A 21,670-nucleotide genomic window follows, 5' to 3' on the forward strand; every position below is an offset into this window, starting at 1 on the left:
TTACAAAATTGGCATAACATAAAATCAGGTAAAATCTAAATTCAGGAGTCAGAATTAAATAAGCATATCACATTGTACTGCTCCAAATTAAGATAAGCCGTCACCAATCAACTCAACAGAATATGTAAAAAGCAACCTCTATCAAAAACTAATATCAAAACTGCTGCAAGTCCACACCGCCCACAGTACCTATGGATGGTATTTATCGTCTAAATAGCAGTACCATTACTAAATGAAAACACTGGCGCCACATTCTTTTAGGCACCAACAACTTCTGGTTCACCTTCCATCTGGACATCATCTGCAGGCCTGTCGATCTTAACACCCACATCCTCCTTGTAGTCTCCATGAACCTGCAACGGCCAATAGTCAAAAGAATTGGACAATTAAGGACACATTCTACTCAATGTAATGATCCAAATCACATGGCATGTGACGTTATCCATTCAACAATTGCAGTGGCACGGACAGAGCGGTTGCAGTGAGAGAATAATAATGAAAGTACCTCCATGAGCTTCCCCAAATCAAATTTTGGGGCCTTCAATATCTTCACCTTCCGGATAAACACATTCTGAAGCGGGTAAATGCTTGTTGTTGCTTTCTCAATCTCCTTGCCAATGACCTCAGGTATAAATTTCTGTACCAGGTCCTTGAGATCACAGGATGCAGCTTGATTGACCATAATCTCCCTCATCTTGCGGCGTATCTGAATATAACATAAAACAGAATAAACTATTACTCTTTTCTTAAGGTAAAACGTATAGTTACTCCATAAAAATATTGATACATAAATAATTAGGGTTGCAACTCAAAATGTTATTTACCTGTCGGATCTGGCTAGTTTGGGCATAGCAAGTGCGCTTGACCTGATTTGGACGTCTCTTGGTGAAGCCAATGCAGAACATCCGCAAAGTGTAATTATCAGTGGTCTTCACATCAACATGTGCCTCAATAAGAGTCTGCCACTTCCGCACTAACGACCTAAGCTTGTCAGTCGTAAAATTCATGCCCTGCAAAGGAAAATTAAGATGGAGATGAATAACAAAAATATTACAGTTATGAAGTTACCACCAAATATGTGGCACATACCCAGAAGTTTGTGAGGACATTTTTCCCTTGAACGTCCTCTGCACGAAGCCGGATCTTTCTGTAAGCCTGATCTTCATCATTCTGAAGGTCAGCTAAAGAAACTTCAAAAACTCTGTGCTTCAGACCCTCCGAAGCAATCTGAAGATAACAGGGGGGCAAAACAGTTTAGATGTGTGACCAACTGTAAAATTAACATTAATACATATCATGACTTCTGGGGAATCATGAGAACAAAATTACCGCAGATTTGCATCACAAAATTAACATTAATACATATCATGACTGAATTGCACAGTGATGCTGGTTTATCTCAAGTACGGGGATAAAGAAGTCACAGTCTGCTTAACATTAAAGGATATGAGCAATTATGATACCTATTAGGCTAATCCAAGAGGGTCTTTCTCTGAGGTCGCTAATTGGCTAGATCAAATGAGATTCAAATCAAGCCTGAGCACAGCCAGACAAATCAGATAGTGCTGACTCCTCAATGTGTGGCAAGACTATACACACATCGCACCCCCACCCCCCCCCCAACCCCCCACGTGCCAAACCAAAACAAAAACCTCTCCTATCCAAGCTTTTTAACTCATCTTACTACACAACCAAACCATCCAACTTCGCACCTTGTTCTTATATGGCTGAACCACATTTCATGCAAAATTAAATCTTGATACAGGACCTAGTCTCATGCCAAAGTTAACTAGAACTAAGTACAAGTGAAAGAGCAGTGAAGAAAGGAGATGCAAAAGCTCATACAAAAGCATCAAACTAAGATAAACTTGATTTGGAGAAATATAAAATCTCACTTATTTGGCAGTCAGTTTTTTATTAACTTTTCTAACCAGTGCCATTGTAACTCTCAAACCAATAATTCACAGATTTCAACAAAACAAAACTATAACCAATGTTTGCTGTGCCAAAACCAGGGCCCGGATTACTTGTCGGCTTCACTTAAAAATCGTCAGCTTCACTTAAAAAAATGGCAAATTAAAAAAAGGCCCCTTCGGGACCCCTATTATGAACGAAACAAAAGAACCGGAGTAGAGCCCCTCCTCTGTGCGGCTCCACATAGCTCGCCGGCCTCCGCCAGCCCTCCGCCGCTGACCCCGCGGCCCTCTCTCTTCCTTCCTCTCCCTCTCCTTCCCTCCCCCGCTCGCTCTCTCTCTCTCTTTTCCTCTCTTTCCTTCTCCTTCTCTCCCTCCATTAACTTTTATTTCATTTCAATCGCTGGAACCATCCCAATCCACCACCGATACAACTTAGTATACCCCAAGCTGCCCGGTTCAAGACAGTTCCATTGACCATGACTACAACGGTATTTTAATTAAGCTCATTTGTCATAAAATCTGAGGGTGAGCCTTGCACAATGGTAAGATTACTCCATTGTGACCAGAAAGTCATAGCTTCAAAACGTAGAAACAAACTCAGGGGCAAGGTCTGCTGAACCGACCTGTACCGGTCGGTTGGAGCATCGAACCGGTGCGAACTGAGCCGGTTCGCACCGGTACATGTTCGAACCGGTGCGAACCGAGCCGGTTCGCACAGGTTCGGTGCTGGATTTCAAAGTGCCTCTGGCTGGCCAGAGGCACTTTCAAAGTGCCACTTTGTGCGGCACTTTCAAATGAAAGTGCCGGTGCGGCACTTCGAAAGTGCCACACTGTGGCTCACAGTGGCACTTTTCAAAGTACCACAGTGCCTCAACGGTTGGCTATAAAAGCCGACCGAATGCTAAAGCCAAATCCATCAGCTTAGGTGAAGGAAAGGCAGAGAGAAAGGAGGAAAAGAAGAGAAAGGCAAAGACAAAGGCATGAAAGAAAATTAGAAGGGTCGGAGAGCGTAGTTTTTCTTGAAGAAAAATCCAGCAAAAACTAAATAAGGTAAAATTTCTTTCCCCTACATTGTTTTTTTAATATTTCATTTAAATTGCTTAAAAAAATTAAGTCAAAAATTACCAAAAAATAGGAAATGATTCAATGATTCCATTTCGTCTTGAATTTTTTATATATTGTCGATATATGGACGATGTTAATGGTGACATTAACTTTTGTTTTTACAGAATTTATATAATTTATAATTTAATTAAAAAATTTAAAAATTAATTTTTAATTACAAAAAAATAGAAATTGAAAAAAAAATAATGTGGTCGTAGGAATGGAGCCATCAAGGAGAGGGCAACCCCAAGAGCGTAATATTGGCTGGGAGCATGGGAAGATGCTTGGTGAATGGCACCAGTTTCAGTGCAATTATTGCCACAAGTGCTTCAAAGAAGGAGTAACCAGATTAAAGCAGCACTTAGCCGGTAATTCTCATGAGATATCTGCATGCTCGGAGTGCCCACCGAGCACCCATCAACTGATGAGGAAAAACCTCGCTGAGATCAAAGCAGCCAAGAAGAGGGCTGCCAAGCAGAAAGCGGAGGTGGAACGCCAAGCTGCAGAAGCACATTCCTATCACTTGATGGAGTCACAGGAGGTCGAGGGTCCAGATGAGGCACAGATCCAGGCTGCCATGCGGGCGAGTCTGAATGATCGGTGGCAGCAGGAGAAGGTGGCGAGGCATCGGACTCGATTTGGGCCCTCGTTTTTCGAGTCAGGTGCCGGTTCTGGTGGAAGCAGACAAGATCCAGAGTTTCAAAGGACAACCTCAGTCAGGAAGGGCGAGGGCGGAGGACGTAGCCGGATTGCATCTATCCTAGGTGATTTTGGTGGCCAAAAGAAGTCTTCCGGAGGGATTCCACTAGGTGCGTCAATCCATGATGTATATCCGCATGCCTTCCTTAGGAAAGATTCGAAGCAGCAAAGGGTAGACACAATGTGGAAGAAGGAGAAGAAGAAGGATATGTGGCGAGCTATTGGATCCTGGTTCCACTTCAGCCACATTCCAGCGAATGCTGCAGACAATACATACTACAAGTCTGCCATCAGACCATACAGTCTGCCGGTCCCGGTGTCGATCCTCCAGGCCCAAAGAACATCTATGGTGAGCTTCTTGACAACAATAAAGAGGAGCTAGAGAATTGAATTAGCTCATATAAGAGCAAGTGGCCCACATATGGGCTCACTCTGATGTGTGATGGTTGAACCGGTCCGACAAAACGGACCATCATCAACTTTCTGACATACTGTGATACGAAGACCTTCTTCCATAAGTCAGTTGATGCTTCGGATAAGGTGCACAACGCCTTATACATCCTCAGACTTATGAAGGAGGTGATTGATCAGATTGGAGAGGAGAATATCATGCAGGTCGTCACTAATAACTGGCCGTAATATAAGTTGGCCGGGCAGATCTTGATGGAGCGACGACCACAAATTTTCTGGACTCCATGTGCTGCACATTGCATCGACCTCATCCTGATGAATATTGGAAAGATCCGTAGGGTGCAACATACGGTGGAGATAGCCCAACGCATCATCAGGTATATTTATAGCCATACTTGGGTTCTTTCATTAATGAGAAAGTATGCAGGGGGAGAAATTCTTAGACCAGGAGTCACACGGTTTGCTACGAATTACATTGTACTTGATAGCCTTATCGAGAAGAAAGGAGCCCTACGTCAGATGTTTGTCAGTCTCGAGTGGCAGGAAAGTAGATATGCCCAGACCGGTATTGAAGAAAGCAGAATGGAAGACTTGGTAAACAGGTAGTCATTCTGGCAGCAGGCCAATGCGATAGTCAAGGTTATAAAACCATTATGTGAAGTGCTGCGGGCCGTGGATAGAGGGAGGTACCTCTAGATGGGCTTTTTGTATCACATGATGAAGAAGGCAAAGGCTCAGATCATGGAGGCAGATGTAGCCCATGCCCAGGAGTACATCGACATCATTGAGCAGCGGTGGGGAGCCCAAATGGATAGAAAATTGCATCTAGCAGGTAAGCGATAATATTGATAATTATACTGATTGATATATTTGTATAATTATACTAAGATGGTGCCATCTATGTGCAGCATACTATCTGAATCCCCGGTTTCAGTACGAGAGTGGAATTGGTATAGATGACGAACTTCTTCATGCTCTGCGTAATGTTATTTATAAGATGAAGCCTGATCCAGAAGTCGCCGCATCATGTATAGAAGAGATAACTATGATTTAGTAACATATTTACATATATCGGATCTTATATTATTGACATACTACAACAAACTTCTTTCCACAGACCAAATTATTTAGAGAGGGCAGCCATAGCTTTGGACAGCGACCAGCTGTCGTGAGCAAGACAACTATGAATCCAGGTACAATACAAATCTGCAAGACACCTCTGCATCTGAATTATCTTCAACTATGAGGCCATCATATATCTAAAATGTAATTATCTTCAATATTTTTGCAGCTGAATGGTGGATTCATTTTGGCAGATCCGCAAAAAATCTTAAGCGGATAGCTATCCGGATCCTCTTCCAAACGGTCTCCTCGAGTGGCTGTGAGCACAACTGGTCCACCTTCGGCCTCATCCACAGCAAACAGAGGAACCGTTTGACACAAAAGTGCCTCAACGACCTAGTTTATGTGCACTACAATCTGCGGTTGAGGCTAAAATGCATTCAGGAGGAAGTGGAGCTCAAGTATGCAGATCCCATCTATAGGACTTTTATAGATGATGATGATAATCCTATGCTCGACTGGCTTGCGGCCCAGCAGCAGGAGCCCGAGCTTGATGAGCCAAGATCGCCTCGACGACCAGCCAGCATCATAGCCACCGAGGCTATGGTCGATCCACAGCAATGGGCTGAGCGCAACATTCCATGCACTCCTACAGCTGATATGACGTGGCTAGAGGAAAGCCAGTCACCGCATGACTGGTACGATGCTCCTGTTCAGAGAGATGATCCTCTCATGCGAGGACGAGGACGCTCTAGTACCCAGTCAACTCGATCAGGAAGATGTCAATCCCAGCAAAGAAGAAAAGAAAAGGAAAGGACCTCAATGGAGAATGTCGAGGAGGACTTGGACCAGCAGCGATGAAGGTTCTGGTGGTGATGGATCTACTAGCCATAGAGGAAGTGGAGAACAGTATGGTACTACTTATGAGACACAGCTGGAGGAATGTTTTCAATACACCGGTGAGTCAGTTTACGCATGCTACACAAGATACGGACCTCGGTAGGCCGTCTGATATAGGCCGGTCGGATACCATTGCATATCGAAGAAAAGCTCCTCGAGGTCGTTCAAGAGGCCAGGATGCAGCTGCAAATAACCTCCCATGTGGAGTCGGATCCATTGATGTATCAAGTTCCGAGTCTTTCTATTATCCGCGGCCTCAGCCAGCCTATGGATATGGTGCATCGGAGTCATCTTACGGTGGCTACTACCCTGCGTAGCCCGGAGGATCTTACGGGTCGGATTTTGGTGCCGGCATATTCGGATGGGCCCCTTATCAAGACACCTCTCAGAGCCAAAGCTTCAGCGAGAGATTCAAGAGTTCTTATGACCCGACGCGCAATCCTCGAGGATTGAGCATACAAAACTACAATGCCGCTTGGTTAGACGGATGGGTTGATCTGCCTCCATATTATGCTGATGATCCAGATATTGACGAGAAGCATCGCCACTCGATCCGATTTTAGATATCCAAGAGTGCTTTAAATGTATATAATTGATTGTATCTTAATTTGAAAATATTTTATGTTCTTCATCTCATTATTTGAATCATTTGGAAGTAATAAGTTGCATCATCTACTTTTAACCTTAAACCTAAACATAAAAACATCAAAAAAATATCCAAAAGTGAAAGAACTCCCAAAAAAAATAACGATGGGGTCAAAACCAGGCCGAATGTGCCCTATCAGTACGGTATCGGTTCGGCTCGGTTCGGCACCCGTACCGTACCGATACCGGAGCCGACCGGTCCGTCGATACGATCGGTACCGCGAACCTTGCTCAGGGGTAAGGCTATGTACATCATACCCTCCCCAAACTCCACAATGGTGAAGCCTTATGCACTAAACAACCCATTTTTAACCATAAAATCTGCAGGCTTAAACAAATGCAATTAATAGATCACAGGTTTCAAGCAGATTAGTTGAGTGAGCATGCAAGCAACATCAACTATAAATATCCATATGCAAAAAGTGGATCATATCCAAATAAAGCATTTACACAATCACAATAGCCCTTAAGATGTCTTGTCATTGGAGCCATTCATTTGAATATCTTTATTCTACATGTTCATCTAGTGTGCAAAATTGCCTTCACTTAAATTTGCGTGAGTGTGAGTTAGCTGATGACTTGCAAGGAAAAAAAAGTGTCATGATTACAGCCTACACGAGGATAAACAGGCCCTACCATAATCAATATTATATGCCAGAAGCTTAGAAAATGGAACGATAACTTATCTTCCTAGGAAATTTATCAAAACGACATTTTCCAAGCATAGAAATGAAGAGGCCATTCTGGTATTAATTAACCCACCATAATAAAATCACAAGTACAAAGCTTTTATGAAATTATAGACAAATTCAAAGAAATAATGAAGAAAAATAATTGTAACAAAGTTAAATGCAAACAAAAAGAAGCTGCATGGGGAAGAATATCTAAAGGCTCAATCATCTAACCAACAGTGTGCAAAAGGTAAAGCAAACTTCAGAACAAAACTTTTGTCAAATAATAATAATATACACCAGTTTCAATCTAGACTGAATTTGTTATAAAGCGAATGATTGCAAAATAATTTATTTTAGACATCTTCGACGCTCGACGCATAACAAACACAATAAACACAATGACCTTAATCCCATAAACAATCTACAAAATCTGTTGAACTACATAACCTAAACAGATCTAGTGGAAGAATATTTTACAGTACTAATAAGAACATAGAAGAAAAAAAGAAGAAGATTAACAGCAACAATAATAGGAATAACAAACCTTGGTACCCTGGGTCCTTGAGACGAGGGTTTTCCCGATGTTCCTCACGTTAAAGACTGATGGTGCCTTAATGTCGTACCAGTCCTTCTTCGAGAAGGGATCCACACTGCAACAGATCGAGCAAATCAAAACCATAACAGAGAGACTGAAAAAGAGAGATAGCAAGAGAAGAAAAAGGAGGTAGATTTGATGTTAGCGTACGCCTTCTTCTTTCCTCCCTTCTTCCCCTTGGAGATCCTCTTGTTCTTGCTGAAAGGATCGAAAACGGAGAAGAAAATGTGAGAGATTGAAACGGAGACAGAAGAAAAATTGCGGAAAATTTGCGGAAAGGATGAGATCCTCACCCGACCGCCATGGTGCTGCTTGCAGTGTCACTGCCGCTGCCGCTGACGCTGCTAGAGAGGATTTGGGCGCCGGGCAGAGAGAGAGAGAGAGAGAGGTTGAAACCCTTACCCTAGTGCCCGACTCTTTATAGCGCGGCTCCGGGATCCATTCGGATGATCCGACGGACCTGATCCATTGCACATTGATCTAACAGCCATCGTTGAGCCTCCATTGAACGAGCCGGGCCCATGTTGGGGGAGTTCCAGCCCGAGACTAGTATCGCACATTGGGCCTGGGCCAGGACCAGAACTAGCTTGTAAAAAGTTCCCCAGTTTTTGCTAAAATCTCCTCAGTCCTCATAAAAATATCTGAGGTTTTTTTTATCAAACATTAGAATTCATATATCTTTTTCCTCATGTATGACGAATAATTTCTTCGCTATAATCATGTTAGTTGTAATGAAACAAGCATATGAAATAGTGTTATATATTCATGATAATAATGATGGATATATGTAAGTAATGCATTATCATTTGGACTTTTACTATTTTTGTTCACTTGATATACCTAGTGATGTTATGTTATGAAATTATGAGTCAAGAGCATCCCGTATAATTCTAAAATCCCTTGAGATTTCCTATAATAGAAACAGAAAAATCAAAGGATAAAATTATAAAATTGAGACAAAAAACATGTTTGGTGCTACTGTTTTTATATCATATTCTTAAAAATTATTTTCATAAATTTTAAAAAAATAAAGTAAGAAATCTTTTTTAATATTTTAAAAATAAGAAATTTATGATTTTTACCACTGTCCCACCATCGTCACCACCTTAGTCACCACCTTAAAAATATCAGTTGCACCACCATTATCGCTGCTGCCCTCGCCTTCACCTTTTGAGATTGTCAAAATAATTTAGAATGCTCCTCAAACAAATCCTATTCAACTATGGCTATCCTTGTTACGGTATTTTTTTTTTTTTTGGATACACCGGCTTCTCTCACCAAACATAAATGAGTACAGCTAAAAAAATCAGAAAAAAAAAAAAAAGAGATGGCTCTTGTTACGATATTTTGATGATCGCAATTTGATCAAAAACTTTCCAACTGTTTGGCTAACTTGTCTAAATCCACTAAAAACATGATTCAAACTAAGTAAATTAATTTAAACGAGGCTACATGTATATCTAGTTGCCTCCAAAACTGCTTTTTTATAATGAATTGGACATCAAGTTATAATGCATGCAAGTATATAAATTCCAGCATTCTTGCTGGGTTTAGAACCCCTTTGACTATGTACAGGCTTCTCTGCCTGCATTTGTTTCTGCTTTTATGCTTATCTCTGTCCATGAGCTAGCTTGTGATTTCTCATAGCCCAAAGCAAAGCAGTGAATCGACTTAAGAAGGTGAATGGGGGAGTGCAGTGACCGTGCTCATCATATGCTATACAACGTCAATTCCGTCTCTTGGAGTTGAGATTCAAGTACAGTGCATATATTTTGCTCATTTTTGTTTGCCTTCTTCTCTCCTGTAGCCGTGTTTAGGCTAAAAAAGATAATAAGCATTCATAGTCCGAGATATCAACATCCCGCACTTATGGATTAGTTTGTGGTTTATACTTTTTTTTTTAATGATTTGCTGTGTCTATTGATATATATTGTTTATTCTAAGAGGTTATGGCATTTAACCGATGGTTATGATCTTCATGATCAATATTATTTAGGATTTTTTTATATGAACATTTTTTAAAAAATTTAAATTTGTATGAATACTTTCTTTAAATTTATATTTATTTCAATATCTTCATAAAATACTGTTTTTCACAAATGTTCCTAATGTAACGGTTCTTCTAACACCGTTAATAAAAACTATATTTATTTTAATTAAAAATAAGATAAATTTTTAAAATTATTTTTTTCTCTATCGCGGTCGTCTTATAAATATTTTTTTTACACATATATTTATCAAGAATATTTTAATTATTTTAATTTAAAATTATTAATTTTTACAAGGATATATATGCATATATCAATTTTGAAAGGATATTCATGCAAAATTTAATATTTAAAAAAATATTTATACGGAAAAAACTTATTATTTAGTGTATATTTGAAATATGTATTTCTCATTTAATCTGATGTTCCTTATTTTACTTTTTTCATTTGAACCGAATCTATCAAGTAGTAATTGCTAGCTAGTAGATTTGGTGAAGTTTTGGATCATGACTTGGGCTTAAATCCAATATACATATACATGGCTAGGTTGGGGGTAAACCAATTTCTTTTCTTAAACAAAAAATAATATGAAAAAGAGACCAAAACGTGCGTGTTTGATTAAAGCTTTCTGTACATAAAAGTATATGGCTCGCTATTTTATAAAATCGAAGTGAAAAGAGAGGTATACCCTTTAAAACCGAGACTAAATGTGAGAGAGCAAAACCAAAATAATTTTTTAAAAAACAAAAATCAAGGAGCAGATATGTTGATGTAGCTATCAGAGTTTATATTATAAGGATAGAATTAGAAACATTATATAGGTTCTTGGTGGCATATAGGTTTAATAAATAGTTTAACAAATATGCGAAACAAATGCGAAGATATGTAGAAGCTTTTGCATTATGATATTAGAATTAAGATTTGGTTATCATATGGGATTATGAGTATCCATTTTTTTCTCTAATGCCCAAGATATGCCATCAACACTTTTTTTTTTTTTTTGGATGAAACCATAAAAGTCTTATCCATAGAAGTCTTTCTTTTAGTGGTGCTTTGATAAGATTCTTATTATTCAAGTTATAGATATACAACAATTACAAAATCATTATATTGATACCAAGATTTCAATAATATTCATGTTCACAAAACTAATTGCTTTAGCTACAATTATTTATCATTACAAAGGAAATTTTAAAAATTATTTATCCAACTTGATGTTTATCAAAAGTATAGAGAACAAAAATTAGGACTATAACAATCATTATTTTTATTGTATAAATACAATGCTCTATATTCAACCCGCATTCATTTAATAAGAAATATATTTTTACTAGTCCGGATAAAGATATAAATTTGAAAGATATCTCTTTATTTATACCGTATTTGGTTGCATAAGTGGAGTGAAATTGACGATGGGAACTTTCTAAAAATGACACTTGTAGAAACTTCACTGCAAGGCAATTTGGTTTAGTGTAAGTGGCCTAAATGAGAACCCACTTCGAAAAATAGCCTTGAAGGACGTGTTTGATCAAGGTTAAGGGTTGTTTGGTTTAGTGTAAATAGGTTGAGTGGGAGACCATTTCGCTAACACGATTTCCGCTCTCCCTAAGTTAAAGCCACTAGGGCAATTTCTTCCAAAATTAGGCCATTTCACAAACTCATTTCGGCCCCACTTAGGTATAACAACATGCTCGAAGTGGGCTCTCATTTGGTTGACCTAATTTCAGGTGACCATAATTACAAGCAGCCAAACATGTCCATAATTAGAGAAATATCATTTTTCCTAAGTGATTTTGATCAATTTTCAGACATTTGGCTGCAAAAATAAACCATTAATCACTTAGCCTCTAAAGTCGCTTATGAAAATAACTACAAGGGGATGAGGGAATTTTAGGCTACTCGGCTCTCAAATATTGTGAGGAGTGGTTTTTACTTAGTCTTTCAAAAACTATGGTGCTATGCAAAAATACAAGGTATATGCCAAACAACTTATTTGTGGTCTTTCTATAAATACTCAAGAACATACATGCAGAACTACACAAACCTAGAGATATGGATGTCATAGATGGACCATACTACAAGATTAATAATAGAAAATCATAATAGCAACAACTTTTACTGCAACATAGACAATCAAACTACAAAAGATACTAAGATTTACATGGTTTGAACATGTTGAGATATATGGAAACATTCCATATATCTCCTTCCTTTATCCTTTTATACTTATGTACTTTTGTACTTTTGTACTCTTGTACTTTTATAATTATGTACTTTACCCCCTTTGTACTTACTCTCTTTGACCTTACTTTCTATAAAAGGGCCATCCTTTGTACAGATTAGAGACACTGAAAGATACATAATTCTCTCAATTCCTTCCACTTCCCCCTTTTTCTTTATGGTATCAGAGCTGCTAGAATTCTGGTGCCTCCACAAGCTTCTCCTTTTGTGAGAGTTCACCCGAGCCTTGCTGGGTTTTTTCCTTCCCTCTCACAATTCCCGAAGCTCTTCGTGTCTATTTGGAGCAGTTCGAAGATCGATCTCAGCAATCCAACATCACAAGGTTGTTCACCCAACACCGGTCTTCAATCCGACAAAATTTCACGTCCAACCACCACCGCACGTGCCACCGGAAGATTCTATGAACTTTGCCACTCGCTCCACGCACCTCATGTGCCTGCCACTCCAGATCCAGCCAAGCCTCACATGTGCCTCACCTCAGTCTTAGCCACGTCATCCACCACGTCAGCCTTTGATAGTTGACTTTGACTTTTGGCCCTCTCTTTTTGCAACAATTATGGCTTCCCAAAATGATGTTACTCATCCTATTGAGATCATTTGGGATGGGACCAACTACAATCTATGGGCTTCTTCTATGAGGGTTTTTCTCAAAGAAAGAAAACTATGGCTTTATGTCTCTGAGAGACTTTCTAAGCCTAAGAAGACCTTATATGAATCCACCACAGAATATGCGACTTGCTTAGAGGAATGGGAAAGCAATCGGTATAGGATTCTCTCATGGTTCATCAACACTTTAGTTCCTTCTATTCACAGCCTCCTTCCAAAACTCGGAAGCGCTAAAGCTGTGTGGGACTTCTTAGCGAACTGATAAAACTGCACCAACGATGCATCGCTCTAGTTTCAGATCGAGACCAAGCTCTACCATATGCATCAGGAACTAGGTCAGTCTATAGCTGATTTCTATTCTCAAGTCACTAATCTTTGGGATCAGCTGGCTACTGCAGAACCACAGTTGTGTTGTACCACCGACATTGAGCTCTTCGCTCAATATCGTGATGGAAGCTCATACACTTCATGATGGCTCTACGAGATGATTTTGAATCCACTCGGGCCTCCCTCCTTCGCGTGCACCACTTCTTACCATGGACATCGCAGTTGCAGAACTAATCTCTGAAGAGAATCGCCGCTCTACAATGAAGTTGCAGTCTACCAAGATTGTTATGGCTGCTGCTCCCAAGCCTTACTCCAAACATTCTGCACCACAACCCTAGACATCTTCCAAAAAGCTCTTCTGCAAATACTGCAAAGAAGAAGGTTATATGGTCCAAGATTGCTTGAAGTTGCAAAGAAAAAAAGCTTGCGAGTCTCGAAGTACCCTCTTGCAGGCTGCTTTCAACTGGCTCATTTGCTCCTGAGTCTTCTTCTCAGACCACTGTGCTTACTGCAACTAAAATTGAGGCTTCAATCCACCAAGTTTTAACACATGCTCTGTCTGTCACCTCAGGTAAATCCTCCTGGTTTATAGTTCAGCCTATTGCAAAAATATAATATCTGATCCCAATCTCTTTTCTACTAAACAGTCCTCAACCCTAACCATATTATTTACACTGTAGATGGTTCTTATTTACATATTAGCCACATTGGATCAATTTTTACTTCCAATCTCATAATTGGTAGTACTAGATCCCTCCCACGGTGTCTCCACCTATCGCTGCTCTCACCACCTTCTCTGGTTTTTGGCATTCTCGCCTCGGTCATATTTCGTTGCCTCGCATTCAATTGTTAGCTTCTAGCAGTCACCTTGAATCGGTAGATTTTACTAAGTTTGATTGTCTTTCTTGTCAATTAAGAAAACATACTCATTTATCTTTTAATACCAGTGATTCATTTTCTTCTGCTCCTTTTGATCTTGTCCACTCTGATATTTGGGGACCAGCTTCCATTCCCAATGAAGGGGGATTGCGCTACTTTGTCATTTTTGTGGATAATTATTCTCATTACACATAGATTTATCTTTTGCATAAGCATTCTGAGTTATTTGACACTTACAAAAATTTATATAAAATGGTGCAAACTCAATTCTCTCGTACCATTAAAATTTTTCGATTAGATAACGCTATGGAATATAACAAGAAATCTTTTCTTGAGTTCTTGCAGCAAAATGGCACTATCTCTCATCGCTCTTGTCCCTACAGAACGGACGAGCAGATCATAAACATCATCACATCTTAGACACAGTAAGAGCATTGCTTATCTCTGCCTCTCTTTCTGAACATTTTTGGGGTAAAGCTGCTCTCGCTGCTGTCTATACCATCAATCATGTCCCATCCCCCACTATTCACAATAAAACTTCGTTCGAGCTTTTATATGGTAAACTCCCCAACTATAGCTCTTTTCGAGTTTTTGGTTGTATCTGCTTTGTTCTCCATCCCCCACTATTCACACTTACCGATGCGACTTTTGAGCTCTTATGGCTACGCCGACTACTGACTGACATGGATGTTCCTCAGCTCTCTAGTTCTCTCCTTTATTGTGACAATCAGTGCGCCATTTAGATTGCCCATAATGATGTCTTCAATGAGCGCACTAAGCATATTAAAATTGATTGCCACTTTATCTGGCAACATCTCAATGATAGCATTCTCCACTTGCGATTCGTTACTTCTATAGATCAGCTTGCTGACATCTGGCAACATCTTTACGAAGTCTCACCCACCAGGTTGTCTCAATGAACTTACCTGCAAACTCAAAATAGTTTCTATGTCACCACCTTGAGTCTGAGGGGGATATTGAGATATATGGAAACATTCTATATATCTTCTTCATTTGTACCTTTGTGCATGTGTATATTTATACTTATATACTCTGATACTTTTATACTTGTGCACTTTTGTACTCTATACTTTACCTCCTTTGTACTTAATCTCTTTGGCCTTACTCCCTATAAAAGGGTCATCTTTTGTACAGATTAGAGACACTGAAAGATACATAATTCTTTCAATTCTTTCCGCTTCCTCCTTTTCCTTTAGAACAAATCTAAGGCCCACATCCATGGAAGAACAATGTGAAGATAGTTTCTTTCATTCTATGGATAAATCTACATGAGAGTGATTGAAAATTTCGTGTGACCTTTTTAAATTTTGGTGTGTTTAGCATTGCTTAAAAAAAATTGTTTATGTGACTTTGAAAGTGAAAGATATTTCTTAAAGGAAAAAAATGGTTGGTAAAACTTATCTAAAAAATGCTTCCACAAGAAGAAAAATTGAAAAAAATGCTTTTAAAAGAAGTTAGGAAACCTAACTTATGACTTCTCCTTCTCTTTTTATAAGGAAAAGGTAATGTCAGATATATCCATTCAGAGATAATAGGGTACAAGAACACCCCATAAAGATGGTAAGACCTTTTTCTCAAGTAACCTCCCAAAAGCTCCAAAAGAACCCTAGAACATGAGTTGCCCCTTTTTCCAACTCTTTCCCTATTCTTATGTATTTTTCTCCCTAAAAAACATCCAATGTTTTAGCCCTTAGATCATCCCAAATCCATGGCTAGAAAAGGGGGATTTGACTTTACCATGAAACATGGGCTTTATAGACCAACCTAAGACTTGAAACCTAGCATTATTGTCTTTTGAAAGGGGAGTAATTGAGAGAAAAAGTGGGTCTCTTACTTTACCCCCACTTATTTCTTGATCTCAACTATGGCCATATTTTTAGTAGCAAACAATAAATAATATTACTAGTAGTATTATATTATTTATTAAAAATAATAATAACTAATAATATTATTAATGTAACAATCCAGGACTTCACCCAACAAGGCTAGCCAGAAGATATTATTTGGATTTCTTAATCTTGTATAAGTACCTAAGATCTATCCAGCGAATAATTAATGTGGGACTAAATATGCTCGTGGATGCCGTCCTCACATACTCTGATGGGGACATTAGAGCCAGAGTCCTTCATTCAGATGATCCTGAGCCCTCGGATTGAGTCACCTGGATTGGGTCCATTTGAGTCCGAATCATTTTTTTTCATTGCATTATTTACTTTTGTCTTAGTCAAGTCAATTTGGTCCGTTGTTTTAGTATTAAACTAGTCAATTGGGTTTATGTAATTAGGTCAATGTGTAAGGTCTATATAAAGACCACCCCTCTCATGTATGGGGGAATTGATGATTGAATGAAAAAACCCTAACCTCCTTCTTGTTCTTCTTCTTCCTCCTCCTCCCCTTCTCTTTTTCCTGTGTCTCTATAACCTCTTCTTCCTTCTCCCTTCCTTGTTCTTCCTCCTTCTCCTCTTCCCCGGCACTTGTGCTTCATCAGCTTGGTATCAGAGCCTCGGCTTTGCCCCTGCTGCCAAAGCTACGATCTAGGTTCTCTTCTCTCCCTCGGTTCCCACCAACAAGCGGAACAGGCCCCCACCCTCTCTCCAGCAGTTCCGCTCATCAGAAGAAACAAAAAGGCCATCTCTCTCTCTTTCTCTCTCGGCAGAGCCTTCCCACATCGCATGTCTGAAGCCGCACGAGAAGGGAAGAAGGGAAGAACCCCTATCCCACCGTCCCGTGTCTCCATCCACTCGCGAGCGCCCCGTCATCCCTCGTCAGCCGCCCCCTTTCCACCGCGCTCTGCAACGAGCACCGCCACCGTGCACCCTCAACCACCGAGCACGTCCTCCGAGGACCTCCTCCACCGCATCCCGCCGCCACTTTCCCTCTCTCTCACAAACCCAGAAAGGTTCGGCTAATCGGCTCCCATACGACGACTCCCTCCGCCGCACTTCGCACCGCCGTCGATTGCACCCGAGCCGTCGCCGCAACCCCCGAAAGCTCCACCGTGCCTGATATTCAGAGGAGATCACCGCCCCGCGGGTACCCGTAACCGGCTGCCGCCCGTCACCGCGAGCCCCGGAGTCGCTACCGCAATCTCCGCCCCGCCTCGCAGCCACCGCCACGAAATCCGGTGCATCCCCAACGAATCTGTCGGAGATTGAAGACGGCCAGCTTAGCGGGTAAGATCCAAACCCATTAACTCGCCATCCATTAGGCCGGATCCGTTCCCCCCCCCCCAAAAAAAAAGGGAAAAAAAAACGCACGTGCCTTGCATGTCAGGAACTAACGGGTTCCCGGAGTGGGTCACGCCCGACAACCTGAATCCGACCGGATCCAAGGTTTAAAAAAAACGCACATGACCTCACGTGTCTAAGAAAAAAAAAACCTTACCTCTGTAATTGTTCATCTTCAACTTCCGCCCACGCCGTGAACCGCGCCACCGCCGTTGCCGAGCCGCGTCATCACCGCGCCGCAGTTGCCCAATCGCCGCCCACCCGACGAGCAGCACTGCCGCACCGGCCATCCATCCCTGCCGCCCCTCTGTCGCCGCAACGCGGCCAAGCTGTGCGCCTCCTTCTCCGCGGCCGACCACAGCGCCGCTCCACCACTTTAGCGCTGCCTCCGCCGGGCTCCGCCTCCACCGAGCTTCGTCTGCCGACGCCACTGTGTCCGCCATCCTCACCATCACCGCTCCGCCCGACGCAGCGCCGCTCCACTGCCTTCATGCCGTCACCACGTCGCACCGCTGCCGCGCCCCTCCACCATTCACCACCGCCTCCTCACCCACAGCTCGCTGCTCCTTCTCCCGCACACGTCCCCTCTCATCCGCCACCCTCACTTCCTTCATCCTCCCAACACCAGAAAACCCCCTCTTCACTACAACCACAGTGATCCCACTACAGTCCCGGTCTACCCTTTCGGGCCCAATCACTCACCAGCCCACCACACCACCAACAGCAGGCCGCTCACTCCTCTCTTCTGAGGCCCAATCCCTCAGGCCTACAAAACCTGCAGGCCTCTTCAAGTTGAAGGCCCAGCAAACCCGCCGATGTGCTGTGATCAGATTCAAGTTGAAGCCAATTGAAAGTGTCCATCAGCTGCAACCGCACACCGATTGTCGCCCCAGCCCACGAGCACACATTCTGGTCGTCTACTTCATGACAGGTAATAAGGTTTCCACTTTTTTTGTGCTTATTCATTTAATTATGTTCTAGTTTTCTTGCATGATAGCCATATTCTTACAACTTACTTTTGCTGTCAAAATGTAGAACATAGAACCCCTACTTTCAAACCCATCCTATTTGCCCTTTTAAAATCTAGATATTAAATTAGCACACCCTATCAACTGGATGTTTCTCAACATTCTTCGATCAGATTGATTTAGGATCAGAACAACTGTACTACTTGATTGCAATCTAATTTCTTAAATTGAATAATCTTAATCCTTAATTTCGAATAACCGAAGTAAAAATTAGCAACATTTAAACTTTAAGTTATTCTTGTGAAAACTTGCTGATCTCTGAAATCATAATAGATTGCATTAATAGGTTGTCCTGCATCACATTTGGTCCTACATCATATCTATTAGGGTTTCATTAGTGACACTGCATTTCACATCATCACCTAGTGTCGTCATTGCATGCCAACCCGTAGTGATAGGGAGTACTATTTCAATCAACCTAAAACCCCTGTAGCTACCATGAATTCCGACATTTTGAGGTCTCTCAAAGAACAGCTCGATGCCATGCGGGCTGGACACGAGGAATTCAAACAAGAGATCCGTAAGCTCATGTGAAATTCTAATACCCCAAACCACCAACCCCCCATTGCAGCCCAACCTAAAATCGATTTGACGGCACCACCTATAGTCCTTCCCCATCCCTCCAGTAACCAACCACCTCCCGATCATCAACGCAATCTAGATGAGAGGCTGCTGCGTACCGTAAGAGTAGAGATCCCTACCTTTGCTGGTCAACCCGAGCCAAGCGTGTATCTTGATTGGAGAGCCACCATGGACAATTTCCTTGAGTGGAACGAGATGACTGACGATAAAAAGGTGCGATTTGCCAAAATGAAGCTTATTGGGCAAGCTCACTGGTACTGGCATAATGTTGAACATATGCGTGAGACCCAAAGGCTTCCTCGTATAACTACATAGGAGGATATGAAAGAAAAGCTAAATGAGAAGTATATGCCATTTTCGTACCGACAACGCCTTATGGATAGGTGGCAGAAGCTAACTCAAGGGACATCGACGGTTGCTGATTACATCGCACGATTTGAGGAGTTTCATATGAAGTGCGGTGTAATAGAAGAGGAGACTCTTACCCTCTCTAGGTTTCAGGCAGGACTCCGCGAGGAGATCCAGAAAGAACTACTTCTCCGAGAGATTACTACTCTTAATCAAGCATACCACTTGGCTCAAGATGCAGATAGTTTCTTAAGACTACCTATGGTGAGGCCCATCGACCCTCGACCACTGGCCCTAGGAGCCCGACTTAACCAAAATTATCTCCCACAACCTAGACCGCTTTTCAATCCTCCTAATCGGCTTGGCCTAACCCCAGCACCGACTAGGACCTCCCCGATGCCTGTCCCGAACCCTTCAACTGATAAGGAAAAAGGAATATTAGGTTCCTACCCTCCTTCTCAAAGCCAAATTCAATGCTTCTGGTGCCAAAAGTCCGACCACATTACGTCCCAATGCCCTGCCAAGACTTACCTGATTACTGAACCAACAGCTGGGATCCAAGTGACCGAATATGTCGAAGAATTCTATGAACCAAATATAGAAGACTATGTAGAAGACTTTGAAGACGAACCCACAGAATTAAACTTTATCCAAAATGATTCCCAAAGGAAGACTATTGATCTAAGTACAACCAAGCCACTTCATATCACTACTGTGAAAGAGGTAGTGAAAGATATTGAGAGCCAGTCACCTGAGTTAGCACTTGTAGCTAAAGATACCCATGCGGAGTCCAACCTGGAACATTCCCCTGTAGTAATTTTCCTTCTAGAGAAGTTTCATGATGCAGTCCCTGATGATCTTCCGGATGCACTTTCTCCAATGCGTGATATCCAACGCGCAATTGATCTAGTTTCCGGAGCATCTCTGTCCAACCTTCCACATCATAGGCTCCGACCGAATGCATATGCTAGGCCCTGAAATTTAATATTACCGACAGTTGAGTTTGCATATAATAGTTCGGCTAACAAATCCATAGGCATGAGTCCATTCGAAGTGGTGCATGATTACACACCTAGGCAACCCATAGACCTCTTTTTCATGTCTCATCAGTATAGAGTCTTTGAGTCTGCACAATCATTTGCATCACATCCACATTCATTGCATTAAGAAATCAGCAATTGTAGTCACTTTAATAACTTAAAATATAAATCTCTTGCTGATTTATACAGACGTTATAAAGAGTTAAGTGAAAAAGATTACATCATGATAAGAATTAGGCTTGAACGGTTTTCTTCAGAAACGTTTAAGAAATTGCAAGCTTATAGTGCGGAACCGTTCAAAGTCTTAAAGAAAATTAGTTCGAATGCATATGTTGAGGATCTTTCTGATAACTATGGGATTAGTGCGACATTTAATATTGAAGATTTAGTCCTATACAAAAAGACAACATCCATGCCTTCTGACCCCTTTATTGATATACCTGCCCATGTTGAACACCCTGACCTATTACCCGCTGTTGAGCCACCATCTCCTACAATTCATGCACGCAGAGAACAAATAGAACATATATTGGATGAGCAGGTTATGTCAACTAGAAACGGTGGTTACCAACGTTATCTTGTTCGGTGGAAAAGTCGACCAAAGTCCGATGTGACGTAGATTTCCAGAGCCCAGTTGCAGCGCCTTGACCCCGATCTCTTGGAACAGTACGGCAACCAGCCAGATCTGTACTCGACGGGGTCGAGTTTTTTCCACCTGGGAAGAGTTGATGGGGATATCAAAGCTAGAGCTTTTCATTCAGATGATCCTGAGCCCTTGGATTGAGTCAGACCCGGATTGGGTCCATTTGAGTCCGAGTCTTTTTCTTTCATTGCATTATTTACTTTTGTCTTAGTCAAGTCAATTTGGTCCGTTGTTTTAGTATTAAACTAGTCAATTGGATTTATGTAATTGGGTCAATGTGTAAGGTCTATATAAAGACCACCCCTTTCATGTATGGGGGAATTGATGATTGAATGAAAAAATCCTAGCCTCCTTCTTGTTCTTCTTCTTCCTCCTCCTCCCCTTCTCTTCTTCCTGCGTCTCTATAACCTCTTCTTCCTTCTCCCTCCCTTGTTCTTCCTCCTTCTCCTCTTCCCCGGCACTTGTGCTTCATCATACTCCCTTTGTTTAAGCGCTAATGTTCTCGTCAGGCTAAGGGTCTAAATCTGTTCAAATCTAATCACAAACATCATGATTGGCCCGTAGTCTGCCTTAATAAACCTATACTACAGTGTTTCCTAATCTACATAGGCCATGGGCTAGGTCCGCTTCGATACTATTTGTAACAACCTAGGATCTCATCCAAAAAGGCTAGCCAGAAGATATTATTTAGATTTCTTGATCCTGTATAAGTACCCAAAATCTATCCTACGAAT

General features: G+C 41.4%; 1 protein-coding gene across 1 annotated transcript; it reads right to left on the reverse strand.

The window, feature by feature from the left end:
• On the reverse strand, window positions 1-8,435 carry LOC120106044 (40S ribosomal protein S3a-like). The gene is made up of 7 exons (XM_039118889.1): window positions 8,300-8,435; window positions 8,157-8,204; window positions 7,956-8,061; window positions 1,090-1,227; window positions 825-1,010; window positions 506-706; window positions 1-353 (listed from the first exon to the last, which is right to left on the reverse strand). Exons 1-7 carry the CDS (start codon window positions 8,308-8,310, stop codon window positions 258-260), a joined length of 786 nt encoding a protein of 261 aa, XP_038974817.1. The 5' UTR covers window positions 8,311-8,435; the 3' UTR covers window positions 1-257.
• Between the last annotated feature and the right edge of the window lie 13,235 nt (window positions 8,436-21,670).

The sequence above is a fragment of the Phoenix dactylifera genome, unplaced genomic scaffold (assembly GCF_009389715.1).
Source record: "Phoenix dactylifera cultivar Barhee BC4 unplaced genomic scaffold, palm_55x_up_171113_PBpolish2nd_filt_p 000438F, whole genome shotgun sequence".
Classification (NCBI taxonomy): Eukaryota; Viridiplantae; Streptophyta; class Magnoliopsida; order Arecales; family Arecaceae; genus Phoenix; species Phoenix dactylifera.